Consider the following 21,603-nt stretch of genomic DNA (forward strand, 5'->3'; position numbering starts at 1 on the left):
TGCCGTGCTCCTTCCCCAAAGCCCGGCCCCCGACCATGAACACTCTAGAAGCTTTCTCTAGTGTCTTTCAGGGGCTTTCTTCCTGGTGGGGACATGGGAGTCTGCTCCCCCCAGGCAGAAAGGCACCCGCTCATTGAGGAAGACGATGATTCACGGTGCTGGAAAGTTCCTCCCTTCAGTGTGCCCTTCTAGTCCCTCCAGTCATCCAGCAGGAAATGACTGCGTGGCCCACGTGGGACAGTGTGATAGTGTGACAGGTATCTCGGCAGCCGGCAGTGGAGGAAAAGTAAAGTTCAGCCTTATTAGGGGATCCAGCAGCCTCTTCCTGCTCTGACAGGGGATGGGGACCCATAGGGAGGCACACCGGCGACTTCCTTCCCCAGAGGGATTCTCAATCTAACACCCCGTGCTTCCGGCCCTCCTCCCACAGGAGGACTATGCCCAGCACTGCCCTGGTCACTGTGTCGCACAGGGAAGAGCATCAGGGGATGGGGAAGCTGTGGCCACCCCTCATGGACTAGCCCAGCTCTCACTTGCGAAGTCACTGTCAGAGGGACAGGCGTGTGCTCACACAGGAAGTGCTGTGACTTCCTGTAGACCCATATGCTGAGGGATGTGGCGGGAGTGGTTGGGGTGGAATGAGACTTACATGATCAATTTTTGGGGGGGAGGGGTCACACCCAGTGATGCTCAGGGGTTACTCCTGGCTTTTGCACTCAGGAATCACTCCTGGCGGTGCTTGGGGGACCATATGGGATGCCAGGGATTGAATTCAGGTCTGTCACATGCAGGGCAAACACCCTACCCACGATACTATTGCTCTGGCCCTCAGTTATTCCTGGATGTTCCAGGCCTTCTTCTGTTCCGGTCAGCGGGGTGTAACAACGGAATCTTCATTTCTAACAGAAGCCTCCAGACTACTGCCTAGTTTACGCTCGCCCTTCAGTTCTCTGTGTCCAAGTCAGATCCAGTTCTGGTTCTGCCCAACCTCCCCTCCTCCTGGGTTCCTTGCATGACCGATGACCCCACCGTCCGAGATCCCCAAGTGTCCCTGACCCCTGAGCTCACAGGTAGGTGGCTCAGGTCTTAGAGTCGCCTCTGTGACCCCCGCAATTTTCCCTGCAGTTACAGGGCCAATCAGCCTTGGCAGATGTTGTCCTGGGTCTGAGTGTTTCCCCTCTAAAGCGTCTTTATGTTACAGCCTGTGTGTTTCTCAAATACTGATCATACTGTTTGCGTCTCCTCCTCAGAACAATGAAAAACAAAACTAAACAAAACTAAACTAAACCAACAGTGGTCCCTGTGTGGACTAGAGTCAACCTGAGTTCCTGAAATGGCACCTCTAGGAGCCTGACACGCACCTGCCGCTCCTGTTCTCAGCATCCCCTGCCGGGGTCCCCCTAGGAAGGAAACGGGGTGTCTCTGCTCACTGTTTCTTCAGCAACAGATTAGACATTTCGCGGAATGTTATTATTATTATGCTTTTTTTTTTCAGGGGGGAGGGTTACACCTGGCAATGCACAGGGGTTTTTCTTGGCTCATGCACTCAGGAATTACTCCTGGAGGTACTTAGAGGACCATACGACATGCTAGGAATTGAACCTGGGTCGGCCGCATGCAAGGCAAAAGCCCCACCCACTGTAATATCTCTCCAGCCCCTCACAGAACATTCTTGACTCTCGTCTTCCACAGAGGCCCTGCTCCCTTCCACACCAGACAGATTCGTCCTGGACTCCGAAGATTGTCTATACTATTCAAATCTATGCTCCTCCACTAATTCAGCTTGGCATCCCAAAACTCACAGGAACTATGGCAATTTCCAAATACTTACTGAAAACATTTGCCCAATATTAGATAAAACACGTATAAATATCAATTGTAAAGATTTATTTCTTCTTTCCTTTTTGCCTGCTCACATAAAAAGAGTCACGTGGTTTATTTGGAAAAAAAAAACAGAAAAAGGTATCTTGCCTATTTGGGCTTGGATCAAACTCTGGCAGCAACACTTGGTAATAATAATCTTGAATTTTTGTTGTAAATCTGATCCAGGAGGACTTCCAAGAGAAGGCAAGCTTCAGTCATTCATGGTTGCCAGGAAGGATATTGTATCCTTGTATGGCTAGCAGGGAGTAGTTAATCCTTTGCCTATGGATTTTATTTTATTACTATTCGGGGCGGGGTGGGGGGGTAGTGGAGCGTGGTATAGGGGATGGAGCCCAGGGCCTGGCACATACAAAGCAAGTGTTGCACTGAGCTACATCCCTGACCCTACCCTGCCTTTATTAAGCTTTCATTTCCGGGCTGTCTCCACCCTTCACCCACCAAGCACCTGAAATCCCACCCCAACATTCTCCCCTTGCAACAGTGTCCAACACAAGAGACCTCCCAAGACTTGCTCATGGTTGAAGTTTCCTACCTGACAAGTGAAGAAGAACCGAAAGGGTGAAAGGCTCATGAGTCCGGCCCACAGGCACTGGCTGGTCTCACCTGGCACCAATAGTTACCCCCCAGATGCCCCTGACATGGTACAAACTGATCATCTGTAAGGTGATGACGATGAGCAAACAGGATGGAGAAACGCTAATTGCAGTCATCAACCAGCTTCACAGGATGGCGGGATTTTTCTCTCGGTTCATCTCTTTCTCCTCACCCCAGGGATATCTGACCAGGAAATCTGAACGCACGATCTACCCAAGAAAAATCTCAAGCCTCACGGTAATGATGATATTCTATGGAACGGTGAAAGAGAGCCTGTGACAGCTGGCACCTGCCGTGAACCCTGTCCTTCTGGGAGCAGATCAGCCCCAGTCACAATACCCAGGGGAGAAGACTACTCACCGTTCCCACCAACGGGTAGATGAACCCGGCCCCAATGCTGGCACGAACGTCGCTGATGGGCAGGATGAAATCCCTGGGCACGCCCTTCTTGTCGGGCTGGTGCGACAGAGACAGGTGGGTCTTTGCCATGCAGATGGGCAAATTGCCAAAGCCCTGGAAGACAGGGAAGGAGATGCATCGATGAGAAGGAGTCGAGTCTGTGTTTCCGGGGTTGGCAGCTCTGATACAGCACCCAGTGGGCGCTCGTCACCAGCTGCTCACTGAGCAAGAGCGGGCAGGACTCCCCCAAGGCCCAACATCTGGCAGGTGGAGGGCATATGGGCTTTGTAGGGGGGAGATTCTTTTCAGGGAAGGCGGCATGGTGTGACGGCAGGAGACGGGGAAAAGGCTCTCATGAGACTAGTGGTTGTATCTCAAGAAACCACAGTACATGGAGGAAGACGCTGGAGTTGAGGGCTAGAGTCACGTGCCTCACTCCTTCAGGGGGCTGCAAAGGCCCCTTTTGTGTTGACTTATGAGTCACGGCTACTGGATCTGTGATTACAGGACAGGAACGAAGATGAGGTCATTAAGGAAGCCGCCTCTTTCTGTTTAAGGAGCAAAAGCAGCGCCCGACCCACATGCCCGAAGGTGAAAGGGCAGGACGTCCGCTGGGCGTCTCACAAAAAGGACAGTGTCCCCGTGGCTGGGCTCCATTCCGAAGGGGGCTCAGGCCCCCTGCACAGACCCTGCGGATGAACTGTCACCGCTTACTTGGCTCATTATTTTGAGGGCCTATCCTCCCCTCACTGGGCAGAAGGGGAATACAATCTCAGAGGGAAGTCACGTTCAAGTCTGGATGATTCAACTTCCTGCTATTCGGAGAATTTCTGAGTACCACCACTCGGGGGTTTGAGGCTTCCCCCCCCACCCTTTTTCCATGAAATGTGATATGTACTCATGTATATACTGATAGGAATTTTGCTGAGGGGTAATTACCATCGACCTACAGAAATGGTGCCCAGAATTTTGGGTTTCAGAGATTGAGTACTGAAATAACATCTCCGAGCTGATGCAGGTTTGCCAAAAGAAACTTCGGGCAGCAGGATGCTGGACCAAAATTGCAACATGACATCTACCACCATCATCTATTTCCTAAAGGACCTATCGAAGATTGATAAAATCAGGAAGCCCTAGGGTCAGAGTAAAGGCCAGCCTTAAAGAGCATTATTTAGAACTCTTGATTAAGAAAAACCCAACTCAGGACAATGACCCCAATTTACTCTTAGCTCATGAGTGAAAACTCCACAGGGGAACTGTGCCAGGGCTGAGAGCGATGCCTGAGGATCATTTCTTCATCTTAAGATACAAGCCAAGCACACACACGGAAAACTCTAAGGGAAAACCGAGTTGCTGGTGATCTACCCAAAGAGGATGCTCTGGTATTTAGCACAAGGTCGGGGGGGGGGGGGGGGGGGGGAGAATTACAAATAGGATTTACCGCTTCATTGCACATGAGTGAAAACACCAATGCAAAACCCCGCCAGCCTGTGCGAGGATGTTGGGAAATTAGTTATTCACTTTGAAAGCGCAAGCCAAGAGCATATGTCACACTTGACCTTTCTCACTGGAGCACCGCCAGGGGTCACTCTTGAGCACAGGGCCAAGGAATAGTCTCTGAGCATCTCTGGGCAAATGGTTCCACAGCCCCACTTCTGCAATCCCCGCCAAAATAAAATTTAAATAAAGAAACTTAACTCCCGAATGGGTTGAAGCGATAGCAGAGCAGGTAGGGTGTCTGCCTTGCATGTGGCCAACCTGGTCGACCCAGGTTCGATTCCTCCGCCCCTCTCGGAGAACCCGGCAAGTACCGAGAGTATCTCGCCTGCACGGCAAAGCCTGGAAAGCTCCCTGTGAATTATTCGATATGCCAAACACAGTAACAACAAAGTCTCACAATGGAGACGTTACTGGTGCCCGCTCGAGCAAATCGATGAACGACGGGAAGACAGTGACAGTGACAGTGACTCCTCAATAAAGAATAACCTTGATCTTTCCATGGGTGGGCTGGTGTCACCTCCTCAGGCACTCAGGCTGGGATACTAAGATGATGACCCTTCAGCTGTGATGGGCCATCTGAACACCCAGTCACTTGTACAGAAAGAAAATACCCCACAGTGGGGCTGGAGCAATAGCACAGCAGGTAGGGCGTTTGCCTTGCACGAGGCTGACCCGGGTTCGACTCCAGCACCTCATATGGTCCCCCGAGCACTGCCAGGAGTAATTCCTGAGTGCCGAACCAGGAGCAACCCCTGTGCATCACCGGTGTGACTCAAAAAGAAAAAAAAAAAAAGAAAATCCCCCCCCCCCAAAAAAAAGAAAATTTCCACTGGCACCCTGCTAAGAAGGCACCGAGGCCTGTTAAGAAGCAGAAGCAGTGAGTGGCTATCTGCCTCTCTCTCCATGGCCCTCACCCTTGGAGAGTGTAGATATTTCTAGGAAACAGAGTACACGCATCCAGTTTCCAGCCACGTCAGGTACACGCACAACAACACAGGCACCCACACCCAAGAGCCAACGGGCACTCGGGGAATTGGAACTCTTCCATCTGTCTACATGAACTGGCCCCGTCCAGCCCGTGGGCCACAGGCCGTTTCCCAAGTCCGGGGGAACGTTCTCTGCCGCGTCTGTACCTGCTGCGTGTAGCGATCGATTTTGGTCTGCGCCTCTGGAGAGATTTCGATATCCCTGGCCCCGTAGACGGTCTGGGCAATGGTTCTTATCTTCTCCACGATTGGCAGCTGGAAAAACATAGAGAACAACAGTGATGTGAGTTTTGGTCCAGAGTGCAGGGCGGGCTCAGTGAGATGTCCTGTGACTGCTGGAAAATCCCTGGCAGCTGTGGGCTGGGAAAGAAGCAATCTTTTCTCTGCCGCTGTGAAAGCCCAGAGCATCTTCCAATCAGAAGTCAATTAGCAAGCAAGAAGGGCTAGATGTGACATCCATTTAGAGGCTGCTTATTCGGCTTAGTGGTTTTTATCCATCATCGTGGCATTTAGGAGAACTGGTGATTATGCCACACTTTTTATTTCTTTATTTTGGGGTCACAGCTGGGAGGACATGGGGGGTTGCTCCTGGCTGTGCTCAGGGGGTCATGTGGTGCTCTGGGGAGGGAAACTCAGACTCCCTCAAAACATGAACTCAGCCCTACAGGTCATCTCCCTGGCTAGACTACTCAGTGGCTCAGTTACTCAGAGCAAAGAACTCTAGTAGAGACTCAGTGCTTGCAGGCACCATCGAAAACTTAGCAACATTAAAGAATAAGCATCACTGTCACTGTCCTCCCATTGTTCACCAATTTTGCAAGAGCGGGCCCAGTAACACTGTGAGACTTGTGTTTGGCATATCGAATATGCCACGAGGAGCTTGCCAGGCTTTGCCGTGCAGGCGTGATGCTCTTGGTAGCTTGCTGGGCTCTCCAAGAGGGGCAGAGGAATCGAACTCGAGTCAGCTATGATGGCTGCATGCAAAGCAAACGCCCTACCACTGTGCTATCGCTCCAGCTCAAAGAATAAGCATATATATATGTGCATATATATGTATATATACACATACACACATCTGTACATCTACACACATATATAAATATACATCACTGTCACTGTCACTGTCCTCCCGTTGTTCACTGATTTGCTTGAGCGGGTCCAGTAACATTGTGACACTTATTATTGTGTTTGGCATATCAAATACGTATCGGGTAGTTTGACAGGCCTTGCTGTGTGGGCAAGATACTCTTGGTAGCTTGCCAGGCTCTCTGAGAGGGGTGGAGGAATCGAACCCGGGATGGCCACATGCAAGGCAACTGCCCTACCCGCTGTGCTATTGCTCCAGACCTGCTTTAATTTTTTTCTTTCTTTTTTTTTTTAAATTAACCTCCTTGGGATGACTTTTTTTGTTTTTGGACAACACCTGGGAATGCTAAGGGGGTCTGTATTCAGGAATTATTCCTGGCAGTGCTTGGAGGACCGTAGGGAATTAAAACATTATAGGGAAGGATTTCTTACATAGAACAACAGAAGACACCCCCTTGAGGGAAACAATTTACAGATGGAATGATATGAAATTTCAAGACTTCATGCAATAAGAAAAGCCAGTACATAGGGGCTGAAGAGCTAGTACAGGGATTAAGGCATTTACCTCGCATGCAGCTGGTCCTCCCACCACCTGCCACCACCAGGAGTGATCCCTGAGCACAGAGCCAGGAGTAAACCCTGAGCAGTGCTGGGTGGGCCAACCATCCTCTCTCCCCGCCCCCTCCCACAAAAAAACAAACAAAAAAAGAAAAGTCATTCCGGCTAAGAATAAAGGAGGAATGTAGGAGAAAGTATCTGCAAATATTTATTTATTTCATTTGCCTGGCCTTCCTCAGGGCTAACTCCTGACTCTGCACTCAGGGATCAGTCCTGGCAGTGCTCAGATGTCCATATGGGATGCCAGGGATTGAACCTGGGTCAGCTGTGTGTAAGGCAAGCGCCCTACCCACTGTACTATCTCTATGGCCCCTGCAAATATTTCTTTCTTTCTTGCATGCAGTCGACCCGACAAACCCAGGTTTGATTCCTCTCCCTCTCAGAGAGCCTGGCAAGCTACCAAGAGTATCCCGCCCACACGGCAAAGCCTGGCAAGCTCCCTGTGATGTATTTGATATGCCAAACACAGTAATAACAAGTCTCACAATGGAGATATTACTGGGCCCGCTCGAGCAAATCGATGAACAATGGGAGGACAGTGACAAGTGACAGTGACAGTGTTTCAGTCATATGATAGAAATGATCAATGATCAATGACCTGGGTTCGATTCCCAGCATCCCATATGGTCTCCCCTGAGCACCATCAGGAGTGATTGATTCCTGAGTGCAGAGCCAGGAGTAACCCCTGAGCATCGCTGCGCGTGACCCAAAAAGCTGAAAAAAAAAAAAAAGAGCCTGGATGTAAGCAGTCCCACACAGGGGTGCCCTGTCTGCGCCCGAGGGCATGTAGAAAGGTGTAGAAAGAAAAGAGCACAAACTTGAGGCGGTCTAGAAAGAAAAATGCTGGAATAATAATATATGCAAATTTTGGGGTCAGGACCATAATCAGTGGAACTCAGGGATCACTCCTGGTGGGGGCTGGGGGGGCCCTATGGGGTGTCGAGGATTCAAATGGGAACAATAGGGTGCCAGGTAAGTGCCTTCCTCTCTAAACATCCCCCAGGTCTCAGGGTCATTTCTGTGTACATCCAGCCTGACTGGAGCACAGAGGGCCCATCAACTCCGCGAGGACTGGGGTTACCCCATTCCCAAGCGGAGGATGAAGTTCTCTCAGGCCCCAAAGCACTGAGCAGGCCTTTCTAAACCACAGGGGTGGAGGTGGAAGGGGGGTGAATGACAGTCCCCAATTTCCTGCTGACCAACTGTGAATTCCACCTGTATGGATGGTTACACATAATTCTAGGGAAGTTGGGGTGAAAATATCCTGAGATGGTCACGAGGGGGACTTTCAGACGCACTCGCTCATCAACATCGCCCCTTCTCTGCTGCACGTGAAACCCCACCTCCCAACGATACACAACCAACCAGGGTCTGAAAATATTTAGTGCGGTTAAGATGGTCTGGGAACGCCCCCTGATGGGAACACTGTCCTCCTTACTTTCCCTGGTGTTATTCTTGTTCACTTCTTAGCAGACTTCAGTGACTAATCCAGTGCTACTAGAGGTACACGCCCTCGGAAGGAAGAGATGACATCTGACGTTCGGAATGTGGGGGGCCCCCCACTGGGTCTCCCGGTGGACCGGCTAGGGAAAAGGAGGAACTAAGAATGTGTGCTGACGGGCACCCAAGTGCTTCTCATCGATGTGATGCTGAAATTAGAAAGATCTCTGCTGGCCAATCAATGCGTTGCGAGGAGTATCCCTCTTTTTAGGAATGAAGAGTTAGCAGGATGCTGGCGGATATTTCTAGAATGCACAGAGAGAGCATGAGCAATAATAACCCTGCGTGGTCCGGAAAGCCATCTCTGAGGACACCATGTCCCCTAGCCCTGGTTCTCAGTATACCTAAAGGTATGACGGCCCAGCTAGGAAGGCCGCGGTGGAGAACTGAGAAAAACTGTGGCCCCTTCTGTCTGTTTCCATCCGGTCCCCTCCCTGGATGCGTCTGCTCCCGTGATGACGGCTGTGTGGCCCCTCTGAGGAACAAGGGGGTTGGGTTGGTCCATGTGGTCTAGAGCTCAGAAATCAGGTTCTGAGTGGGGGCTAGAGGGTGTTACTGGACTTTTTCTGTTTGGGGCCTGAGCTGGCAGGAGCGGAAATATGAGGAGCCAGGTCACTTTAAATCTCCGCCCAGGGAGCAGGAAGCCCATCAGGACAGATAACGGGATGGCTGGTGGGGGACTTCTGGCAGCAGATAAAGGAAGCCCCCAGCCCCATCTCTCTCTCCTGAGCGGCATTCTCTGCACTCCTCTCTCGGGCAGGGCTGTGCGCCCCAGATGGGGCCCGTGCAGGCAGCCGCAGAGGCCCACACAGGAGCAGAGAACAGGCACAGGGATCTAGTGCACGTGGAGTGGTCAGGGACAAGGTGGGGACATTGCTCACAGGACAGGCCAGCGCGGGACAGGACCTGGCCGTCATTCACGGGAGGTGAGTAGGGGGCATGGGGTAGGACTGGTGATGTCCACGGGTCAAGGAGAGGCCTGGACAACTACTGAGGGACACAGCCCATTCTACCTTTATCTGCACAATAAACTCTAATTTTTCATCTACTGAGTTTTGTTTGCAAATCTTTCACACAATTCTCAGGAACCCACAGGGTGCTCGGGGCTTACTCCTGGCTCTCTGCTCAGGCATCATTCTTGGTGGTGTTTGGGGGACCCTAGGCGGTGCTGGGGGTTGAACTGGGGTAGGCTGTATACAAGGTAAACATCTTTACCCCATTTATGGTCTCTGATCCTCCCTTGCTTATGTTTCTGGCTCACACTCAACAATGCTAAGGATTTACTCCGATCTCAGTGCTCAGGAATCAGTGCTGGTGGTACTTGGGGAACCCTAAGGAGGGCTGAGAAACAGCTCAGGGTCAGCTGTTGTGCAAGGAAAGAGCCTTATGGGTTGCATGATTTCATGCAGACACAGCGATGCCACCCTGGAAGATGAGGGTACATGAGACGCATACCACAGCCCACCGCCCCCCACAGCGAAGCCCTTCAGTACTGCTGCCGTGGTCACTGCCCCAGTCAGGCCGTTAAAGGCTCTTGGCTCAAATCCCTGAACTCCCACCACCATCATTAACTTTTCCTCAGGGATATACCTCATAACCTTTCAGTATCTGCACTGCAAACCATGATGCCCCAAATCAGAATTCAGTGTTGCTGTGGAAGCTGGAATTTCTGCAAGCAGGAAAACACTGAGATGCAACTTTGCTAGTAAGAAACCAGGAAATATACCAGACATTTCCTATGTCCATTAGAAAAATAATAAACTGAACTCAGAGGGTGGGGTGGGGGCTGAGGGGGAGGGAGGGGGAGAGAGAAGAGAGAGACAAAGACAGAAATACAGAGAGACAGAGACAGAGGGGCTGTAGCAACAGCACAGTGGATAGGACATTTGCTTTGCACATGGCTGACCCGGGTTTGATTCCCAGCATCCCATATGGTCCCCTGAGCACAGCCAGGAGTAATTCCTGAGTACATGAGCCAGGAGTAAACCCTGTGCATTGCTGGGTGTGACAGAGAGAAAGAGAGCGAGAGCGAGAGAGAGAGAGAGAGAGAGAGAGAGAGAGAGAGAGAGAAAGACAGACAAAAAGAGAGAGAAAGAGACACAGAGAGACGGAGAGACACAGTGAGAGACAGAGAAAAAGAGAGACCAAGAGAGAAAGGGAGAGAGACAGAGAGAAAGAAAGAGAGAGAGAAAGAGAAAGAGAGAGAGACAGAGGGGCTGGAGCAACAGCACAGTGGGTAGGGTGTTTGCCTTGCACGTGGCCGACCCAGGTCCGATTCCCAGCATCCTATATGGTCCCCTAAGCACTGCCAGGAGTAATTCCCGAGTGTGTGAGCCAGGAGTAACCCCTGTGCATTGCTGGGTGTGACTGAGAGAGACAGAGAGAGACAGAGAGAGACACACACAGAGACAGAGAAACAGAGAGAAAGAGAGAGACAGAGATAGAGACACAGAGAGAGAGAGACAGAGAAACAGAGAGAGAAAGAGAAAGAGAAAGAGAGAGAAAGAGAGACAGAGAGAGAAAGAGAGACAGAGAAACAGAGAGATATAGAGAGAAGAGAAAGAGAGAGGGAGACAGAGAGAGAGAAACAGAGACAGAGAGAGATAGAGAGAGAGAAAGAGAGAGAGAGAGAGAAGACAAGTGCTTGCCATAGAGGCAGCCATGGGCAGAGGGTGGGTAACTGGGGACACTGGTACCGGGAGATGTCACTGGTGAAGGGATGGGTGCTAGAACATATAGGACTGAAACACAGTCATGTCACCAACAACTTTGTAACTGTGTCTCACTCTGATTCAATTAAATAAATTAACTAAAACACTTAAATAACCAAACCAAAAGTGTTTCTGCTGCTGAGCAGTCTAAGATGACAAATGTCCTGACACTAACCAGACCCCATCCCCTTGTACTGCTGGCTGCTGGCCAGTGAAATCAGTCCTGAGAGGGACTGAAGTCGAGACCGTACACTGTTAGCTGTGCCCACATGGACTCACTGACCTTTATATAACCACCCTCCATCTAATAGCACATGAAAATAAATCAATAGTTTTCTCAGGACCCTTGCTATGGGCTTCTCTTTGCTCAGATAAGGAACACAATCCCCTTAGTAAACCTATCCCTTGAATTGAAGATACAAGTGAAAAACAGCCCTGAAAAGGCAGTTCCTGGGCTGTCTGCTGTCATTCTGCACCATGGGTGTGAGAAGGATGATGTTTAAAGAAGAGAAAAAAATGCAAAAAAAAAAAAAAAAAAAGGAGGCGGGGTGGGGGGGAGGTGGAGAAGAGCTGGAATGATAGTATAGCGGGTAGGGCATTTGCCTTGCATGCAGCCAACCTGGGTTCAATCTCCGGCATCCCATATGGTGCTCCAAGCACCGCCAGGAGTAATTCTTGAGTGCAGAGCCAGGAGGAACCTCTAAGTGGTCCAAAAAGAAAAAAAAAGAGAGAGAGAGAGAAGAAAAAAACAAGGTCCAGGGTGATGGTACAATGGGTCGGGCATTTGCCTTGCAGGCAGCCGACTCAGGTTCGATCCCAGGCATCCCATATGATCCCCCGAGCACTGCCTGGAGGGATTTCTGAGTGCAGAGGCAGGAGGAACCTCTAAACATCGCCAGGTATGACCCTGTACCCCTCACCAAACAAAAAATAAAAAACTAGTGATCTAGTTCCAAATCTGAAATGAGACTTGACTTCTAAGTGGTAAATGACAGCGCTCTGTGTGTGTCTGTGTTGTCTGTGTGTGTGTGTGTGTGTGTGTGTGTGTGTGATGGTGCTATTTGGGCCACATCTGGCAATGCTCAGGGAACCACATAGGATGCCAGAGATGGAACGAGTGAGCCGTGTGCAAGGCGAGTGCCCGACCCCTTCGCTACCTCCAGCCTACTGGTCTGACTGACTTTGCAGAGCTGCATGTTCCCACCTCAATGGCAAAACTCACAAAGCCTGTGGTGCTCATTTGGGTCCCTCAGACTTGCCTCTCCCATCCTTGTCTCAGTTCCAATAGCTCCTTGCACACTTACTCTCATTCAAGGTATCCAAGGGCCAACGTTGGTAAATCCTGCAGTGTACAACTGACTATTCACAGAAGCCTGGGAAAGCCTGGCAGGGTGCACACAGACTGTCAGGCTTTGGTCACAAAATAGCCACTGTCCCAGTACTTGGGTCAGCAGGGGAGCTCCTTGACTGTTCACAGACTCAATCTTTCTGCACTGGCCCATACTTTAAGGTGATTTTTCTAGAAACTTCTACCACTGCAACATTCCATTTTTCACAGTGGAAGAAAGTGTCTAAATAACAGGAAGCCTTGCGGCCTGCATGTCTGAAACCATTCTTGCCCCCTCCTGAAAGCTACTTCCGGCCGGTGAGCATCATAACAGGAAGTGACGTGGGAGCCTGGAGATGAGTCACGGAGAAGAGGCGGACGGCCAAGTAGGGCCAGAGCACGCACATCAATCAACAAGACTGAGAGAGCCAATGAGAAAGAGAAATGCCTAAGGGGTGGCTTTAGAGAACATTCCCTGGTGAAGAGAGAGCATCAGTGGGAAAGGCAAACGAAGGACCTGTGGACAGGTCCCAGAGGACAGGGTCATAGCCAGAAAGACAATCTTCTCCCTGGAATAATTTTCCTTTTAACAATACCACTGTCACTGTCACTGTCACTGTCCTCCTGTTGTTCATCAATTTGCTTGAGCAGGCCCAGCAACATTGTGAGACTTGTTGTTACTGTTTTTGGCATATCGAATACGTCAGGGGTAGCTTGCCAGGCTCTCTGAGAGGGGTGGAGGAATCAAACTAAGGTCGCTGTGTGCAAGGCAAACGTCCTATTCACTGTGCTATCGCCCCAGCCCAACAATACCACAAAATACATTAAAAAAAAAAAACCACACATAGGTACCCATATAATTTTAAGTGTTTAAAATTTAATTTTGGTAGGGCTGGAACGATAGCACAGTGGGTAGGGCATTTACCTTGCATGCGGCCAACCCAGGTTCGATTCCCAGCATCCCATATGGTCCCCTGAGCACTGCCAGGAGTAATTCCTGAGTACAGAACCAGGAGTAACCCCTGTGCATCGCTGGGTGTGACCCAAAAAGAAAAACAAACAAACAAACAAAATTTAATTTGGGGATGTGGAGGGAGGGTACACCCAATGATGCTCAGGGTTACTCCTGGCCCAGCACTCAGGAATGACTCTTAGTGGGTTCAGGGGATCCATCTGGGATACTGAGGGTTGAACTGGAGTTGGCTGCATGCCAGGTCAGCACCTTACCCATTGTACTATCATTTCAGCCCTTTAGAATTCTCCCCCCGGATGATAGCACAGCGGGTAGGGCGTTTGCCTTACAAGCGGCCAACATGGCTGACCCGAGTTCGATTCCTCCGCCCCTCTCGGAGAGCCCGGCAAGCTACCGAGAGTATCCGATATGCCAGACACAGTAACAACAAAGTCTCCAATGGAGACGTTACTGGGCCCGCTCGAGCAAATCGACGATCAACGGGAGGGCCTTTAGAATTCTCCCATTAAAACCCGCTGCTCCAGATGAAGTTCTGGCGACCACGAGCTTCCAGAAGCAAGGCCCTGGTCCATGGTTTCCCAATTGAATCCCAAGATGGATTAGCGCCCTACAGAGATGTCTCTGGACCCCAACCATTTACAATCTTAGAATGCCAGAAGCATTCTCATACTCAAATTGAGCAATAGAAAATAAATTATCTAGCGTCTCCCCCTGAAAGGCAGGCTTGAATGGTGGTGGGAAAATTTGAGCAAACTACAATGCCCCAGAGTAGAGAGAGTGTATTGGGGAAATTATCTGCCATAGAGGCAGTATGAGGACTGGAAGGGGAGAAGTGGCGGATACTGGGGACATTGGTGGTGGACAATGTGCACTGGTGGAGGGATGGGTGTTCGATCATTCTATGGCTGAACCTCAAATATGAAAGCTCTGTAACTGTATCTCATGGTGCTTCAATTTAAAACAAAACAAAAACGAAAAACCAAAGAACCTACTGAGAGCTGAAGCAATAGTACAGTGGGGGTTGATCCTTGACATCCCATATGATGCATGGAGCATCACCAGTATAGATCCCTGAGTGCAGAGCTAGGAGTAAGTCCGGAGCATAACTGGGTGTGGTCCCCAAACCAAACAGAAACATCCTATCATATAGTGCGAATGGACTGTGAGCCACAGAACTGGTTTAAAAAAAAAAAAGGAAAAATCCTGCCATGATTCCAAACAAAATAAGCACCATCAAGGCCTACACCTGACCCAAAGAAATAAAGGAGGCTGGGTCAAGCCTCAGACAAGGAGGCTGCTGCTGGCCTTACCCTGCCGGAAGATAAGGCCAGAGCTTCTCCTTTGTTTAGGTTTGCAGATAAGCTGTGCCTCTGGGGTGCAGCCAGGAAGGAGTTCATTGAAGGAATCCACTGTTTGTTCTGCAACCCATCCCATCTCCCCTGTATTCCCAGACACAAAGACTGCTGAGGACACCAGCGCAGTGGCCCAACCCGCTGCGGTTTGCCACCAAAGCTCTTTCTCACCTCATCACAGGGTCTCTTGTTTGACTGGCCCTGGAGAATCCGTGGGACGGAACCTTAGTGGGTACAAGGCCAGGAGAAGGCTCAGAGGCAGACGCCCTTTGCAAGCATGAGGCCATGAGTTAGACGCCTGTGCCCGCCACATGCAATGTGCCAATGCTCTGCTCTGGAGAATCCTAGATACCGCCATGGAATGTGAGATCTCCTGCCCACACCCAGCTGAGTGTCCACAAAACATCAAGCCCGTGCCATGCCAGGAGTATACAAGTGAAAAAACACACATGCACCCTGGTCTGGTGAGTAAGCACAGGCGTGGACAACACAAACCAAAGCCCCTGGCCAAGTATGTGAGCGTAGCATCACCTATTCCTCCACCCCGCCCACTCGCTGGTCACCCCCCACCCCACAGCAAAAGGCGAAAGGAAATTTAAATCAAGTTAATTTTTTTTTTAATTAAAGAAAAGGGGTTGGACAATAAGAGAGAGAGAGAACAAAAGGGAATGCCCTGCCACAGAGGCAGGGTGGGATGGGGGGATGGGGGATGGGAGGGATACTGGGATCCGTGGTGGTGGAAAATGGGCACTGGTGGAGGGATGGGTATTTGATCATTGTATAATTGAAACCCAAGCACAAAATTTGTAAGTCTACAACTGTACCTCATGGTGTCTCACTAATTAAAAAAAAAGGGGAGGGGGGGTTGGGGATGTAACCCAGCAGCAGAGCACTTGCTTCCCAATGGGAGACCCTGGGTTCGATTCCTAACACCGTAAAACAAATCACTACCTAGGGGCTAGAGCAATAGCACAGCGGGTAGGGCGTTTGCCTTGCACACAGCCAACATGGCCGACCCGGGTTTGATTCCCAGCATCCCATATGGTCCCCCGAGCATCACAAGGAGTAATTCCTGAGTGCACGAGCCAGGAGTAACCCCTGAGCATTGCCGGGTGTGACCCCCAAAAAGCAAACAAACAAACAAACCCAAATCACTACCTATACCGACGCACAAATAATTCTGCCGGTGAATTTTATTTCTTACTTTTGTTCTCTGGGCCACACCCAGCAGTGTTCAGGGCTTACTCCTGGCTCTGCACTCAGGGATCAATCCTGTCAGGATTCCAGGAGCTTCCAGAATGCCTGTCGGCTTTGCTCAAGGCAAGCTCCCTCGGTACCTGCTGTACTTTCTTTCCAGCCGCACACTCCAATGCATTTTAGTTATTTAAAAAAAAAATATTTTTTAAATTTTTATTAGTGAAACACTATAAGGTACAGTTGTAGACTTACAAATTTTTGTGCTTGGGTTTCAGTTACACAGTGATTGAGTACCATCCCTCTACCAGTGCCCATTTTCCACCACCACGGGTCCCAGTATCCCTCCCACTCCCATCCCCCCCACCCCACCCTGCCTCTGTGGCAGGGCATTCCCTTTTGTTCTCTCTCTCCTTTTCGGTGTTGTGGTCTGCAAAAGAGGCATTGAGTGGCAATCGTGTTTGGTCTATAGTCTACTTTCAGCATGCTTCTCCCACCCTGTGAGGATCCTCCCAACACCCTTTATTTGGTGCTCCCTTCTCTATCTGAGCTGCCTTTACCCCTAGAGTGTGCGGCTGGCCACCAAGCCATGGAGTGAACCTCCTGGTATTTATCTCAGCTATTCTTGGGTGTTAGTTTCCCATCTGCACTTGTTTGTTCATTGCAGTACTGTTTACAATAGCCAGAACCTGGAAAAAACCCGAGTGCCCGAGAACAGATGACTGGTTAAAGAAACTTCAGTACATCTACACAATGGAGTACTACGTAGCTGTTAGAAAGGATGAAGTCATGAAATTTACATACAAGTGGTACTACATGGAAAGTATCATGCTAAGCGAAATGAGTCAGAAAGAGAGGGACAGACATAGAAAGTTATTTAAAATTTGAGCTTCCTTCATTAACAAGCAATACAAAACAAATTGCCTAGCATTGGCTTTTCGGCAGGTTTGAGTGGTGACGGGAAAATTCCAAATAATAATGGTGGGACTGGTGTTTACATTATTGAATATAATCAAAGTAGAGAGAGAGAATTGTGGAAATTGTCTGCCACAGGGGCAGGGGGAGGGTTGGGATGGGGTGGGGAGTGGGATACAGGGGGGCGGTTGGTGGTGGAAAATGTACATGGGTAAAGGGATGGGTATCTGAGCATTGTATGACCAAAATGCAAACATGAGAGCTTTTGGTGATTCAATAAAAAATTAAATAAATAAACAAATAAATAAAAGAAAATTTGAACTTCTTGTAGGAAAACGCCAGGATTTCCATTAAAGATAACTCAGAACTCTACCGCTGACTTGCAAATGTTATTTGAATATTTGAGAAACAGGGAAACAATTGCTCAGTTCCCACCGTCCGCCTTGCCCTGTCTCAAAGGGACCAGAGAAGACCTGGAAACACATGGGCAATGAAAGTACAATAGTGCAGAAAGCCCGGCTGGGGCTCCGGGCTCTGTTTTGGTCTCCCTTCATCCAGCCCCTGCGGTGATCAAGAGAAGGGCTTCCCACAAAGAACAGGAAGGACCTTTGCACAAAAACAAACACTCGCCAGCCGTCTTGCTGTCAAGGTTTCACCTCGGAATGTTTGCCAGGAGAAAGGAAGGGTCAGGAGAGGCTTCCCGGCCTGAACGGCCTGAACTCCTGAGGGAACGAAACACCCTACTTGGTTTTTTTTTTTTTTTTTTTGGTTTTTGGGTCACACCCGGTGATGCTCAGGGGTTACTCCTGGCTCATGCACTCAGGAATTACTCCTGGCGGTGCTCGGGGGACCATATGGGATGCTGGGAATCGAACCAGGGTTGGCCATGTTGGCTGTGTACAAGGCAAACGCCCTACCCGCTGTGCTATCGCTCCAGCCCCCCCACTTGTGTTTTGAGAAAGCCCTTGACTCTGGATGGCATTGCACCCGGCTCCCAGTTCTCAGGGAGAAGGCTAGCCAAAGATGCTTCATTTACCAGGGCTCTGGCTGGCCCAGACTCTTGGTTTGAGTCCACTTGAAAGACCAACAAAGGTACCTGTGAACTTGACAGGAGAAATCTCTTAACACTTATTTGGAATTTGTGTGTTAGTGTGTGTGTTAGTGTGTGTATGTGTGTGTGTGTGTGTGTTGGCTGGGCCCTGACCTGGCGGTGCTCAAGACCTCATTTACTCAGGGCTCTGTACTCAGGGACCAGTCCTACTGAGGCACGAGAGATCCTCTGTGATGCCAGGGATTGAACTGCGGGGGGCATGCGGAAAGCAAACATCTGAACTATTACTTGGGCCCTGAATTTTATGCTTAAAGACATTTCATTTGGCTCTCATGGAGACGAGGTGAAGTTGATCTTCCTGTTAGATGCTTTTATGAAGAAGCCACGCTGAGAGAGATGAGCTAACTTGGCCTAACTGTGAGCTGTTAGATATTTGGACTCTATTCTGCAAAAGGACCCCCCAAGGTCTAACTGTAGGCAAGGTCCAGTCCATCCTGTGGGGCAGGTGCCTCGCCTGCTCGGAGAGTCCGTTTTGAGCACTGAGGGCTAAGTGTCCTCACGCTCCAGGGCGGAACATGGTGTGTCTGCAGTGACTCAGTCAATATTTGTCAATATGCCTTAGCTGGTCTCCTGGCTTAGCATGTCCTCCCGAGCCTGAGGACCTGACAGTGCAATCCTTGACAATAGCAAAGGCTACAGTTACAGTAAAATTACATACCAAAAAAAAGTCAAGAACGGGGAGGTGACTTTTTTTTTTTTAATTACAGTTTTTATTTGGAGGTTTCAAGGGAAAGGAGGGAGAGAAAGTGGGAGAGAGTGGAGAGCAACGTGCTCAAGGGAGAACCCAGGCTTCTCCAGGGGCAGAGAGAGCCCCTACACACATCCCAGCATTAGACAGGAAAGCATGAAAGTCCACAGCTCAAGAGGGGAGATGCTGGTGACACATGTGCTCGGGAACCCATGTGCTTGGCCACTTGGGCTCAGGCAGCATATTTGCCGGGGAGGTGGCTCTGAATGGCTTCTGCAAGGGGGACTGTGAGAACACTGAAGGGTCCTGACAAAAGGAGGCGCTTACTTCCAGCCTGCCTGGAGCACTAGTATGGGATGCGCCCATAGTTCCTTTCCCATCTCCTTTCCTTCCTTTCTGTGCTCTTCCTAGTTCTTAAACAATGAGTCAGAACAATACAACTGACTCTGGGCTCAGAATCGGAAGTGGCTCTGTGTGATGTCTCTGAACTGTTTGAGGGACAGTTTCCCGGAAAAACTCAGCCCAGAGTTCCAAGGCAGCAGCTTCATGCCGCTCATTAAAGCTTTCTTTGTGCAAGGGAGGAATCTTTTAGGGGGTTAGGGGGGTGGGAGGGGGCAGAGCAATAGTGTGGTGGATAAAGTGCCTGCCTTGCAGGCAGCAGACCTGGGTTCGATCCCTGGCACCCCCCATATGGTTCCCTGAGCATCACAGGGAGTCATTCCTGAGTGCAGAGCTGGGAATAACCCCCTGAGCATTTCCAGGTGTGACCAAAAACCCAAAAGCCCTCCCCTTCCCCACCCACAAAATAAACTCACCCACTTTCTTTGTTTGTGTCTGTCAAACTGATATCCAACTCGATGTCTTCATTCTCTTTTGGGGCCATACGTGGTGATGCTCAGGGGTTTACTTCTGGTTTTGCACTCAGGAATTATTTTTGGTAGTGCATGGGGGACCGTATGCCGGGGATCAAAAATGCCGGGGATCAAAACTGGGCCAGGTATGTGCAAGACAATTGCCCTACCTGCTGTTCTATGGCTCAGGCCTGTCTCGCTTCCCTTTGTGATAATTTCCATTTTTCCATTCAAAGCCACTGTGTCCTCAGCTGGGAGTCTCTCCTGCTTTGAGTTCCCCCTGCAATGTTCTCAGGTGGCATTTGGGGTACCGCCACAGTCAGGGAGAGCTGTATGTTCTCTGGGATAGTCTGGGACTATAGCAAGAGGCAGAAGCATGGCTGATCCCAGAGTTTTAGATCACACAGCTCTGGGGATCGAAGCAAGGGGAGCTGTGTGCAAGACCAACCCTAGTTCAATACATGGTCCCTCAAATGCCACCAGGGATGACCCAAAAATCCAACTGGGAAAAAAAAAAAGTCTGCGATGATTATGCAGAGAAGTATGGTAGTTGTATGTCTTGGTACTTGATGAGGGACAGATGGGAGACTATCCAGCAGATGGAAAGAAAATAACACGGTATATGATGATCCCCAGCAATACACACACACACACACACACACACACACACACACACACACACACATGCTTCCTTTACTTCATTCCTAAAGCCTCTCCTTCCACAAGCCACCCCAGGCTGCCCACAGTGCTCGTGATATGGTGGCTCTGTACCTGTCAGCATGACCTTGTCAGCATGACCTTTGCTTTCCAGAAGGGTCCCCTAGATACGGCCCCTTTAAGCTGCATCCCATCCCCACTTCCATGGTGAGCAAAGTACTAAATTTGGGATGTGTATGTGTGTGTGCGCATGCGTGTGTGTGTGTGTAAGTGCATGTGTGTGTGTGTGTGTGTGTGTGTTTTCGGGGTGGGACATTCAGGGGGATGAGAGCGGGTCAAGCAGCAGGCAGAGCCTGCGACAGCCCACTGAGCGGTGCCCCTGGCCTGTTACTGATTACTGCAGGAACCACTCATATGGGTGGGCCCCTGTGTGCCAGCCCCTGGCCGGGTCTGGCAGTGCCTGTAACAACAGATTTTCAGCAGCCGCAACTTCGCAGGGGTGAGAGCTAGCTAGAGTTGGCTGTATAGAGTCCCCGCATGCAGGGACCACAGCAGGCCTGCCCTGGACTAGGACCTCAACAACAAGGCCGAAGTCATGCTTCTGTCAGTGCAGTGACTGAGTGCAGGGGATGCTTCTTGGCCTCTCCTGCCTTGTGCTGAAGCTCTGGGTCACTGACACAGGAGAGGAAGGCTGGACGGGGAGGCACAAGCACCAACAACGGCCAGGGTACAGGAGAACAGCCATTGGCCAGAGGGCTAACCCACCCACAGCCACGGGCTACTAAGAACCAGAGAGCTGGGCTGCAGAGCGCGGATGGAGATGGTCATGTCCGGCGATGACCATAAACAGACCAGACCACTGACCAGTCCACTTTTGATGTACCCAGTGTCAACAGCACTCTAGGGTGTTTTTGCTTTTTGTTTTTGACTTTTTGAGTCCCACTTGGTGATGCTCAGGGGATACTCCTGGCTCGGCACTCAGGAATTTCTCCTGGCCGTGCTTGGGGAACCCTATGGAATGCCGGGGATTGAACCCAGGTTGGCCGTGTGCAAAGCAAACGCCCTACCCGCTGGACTATGGCTCCGGTCTTGTCCTCTTAAACAGTGTTTGGTTTTGTCCTTCTGCAGTGCTGTGGAGCTAAGCCCACCCTGGCACACAGTAAAGGCCAGGAGCTCTCTGCGCGAGCTACACGCGAGACAGCTGCACACACAGGTTCCAAAAAGCCATTTCTAGGAGCTGATGAGCAGAATCAAGCC

The 21,603-nt window shown here is 50.2% G+C and overlaps 1 protein-coding gene across 1 annotated transcript in view; it reads right to left on the reverse strand.

The window, feature by feature from the left end:
• Positions 1-21,603, reverse strand: part of MTHFD1L (methylenetetrahydrofolate dehydrogenase (NADP+ dependent) 1 like) — a 200,012-nt gene that overhangs the window by 37,847 nt on the left and 140,562 nt on the right. Inside the window, exons 25-26 of the mRNA XM_056126017.1 lie at positions 5,511-5,618; positions 2,839-2,991 (exon numbers count right to left, since the gene is read on the reverse strand). Of these exons, the coding sequence (XP_055981992.1) occupies positions 2,839-2,991; positions 5,511-5,618 (261 nt within the window). The remainder of the gene's footprint in view (positions 1-2,838; positions 2,992-5,510; positions 5,619-21,603) is intronic.

Source organism: Sorex fumeus, unplaced genomic scaffold, assembly GCF_029834395.1.
Source record: "Sorex fumeus unplaced genomic scaffold, SorFum_2.1 ptg000061l, whole genome shotgun sequence".
In the NCBI taxonomy this organism is placed as follows: domain Eukaryota; kingdom Metazoa; phylum Chordata; class Mammalia; order Eulipotyphla; family Soricidae; genus Sorex; species Sorex fumeus.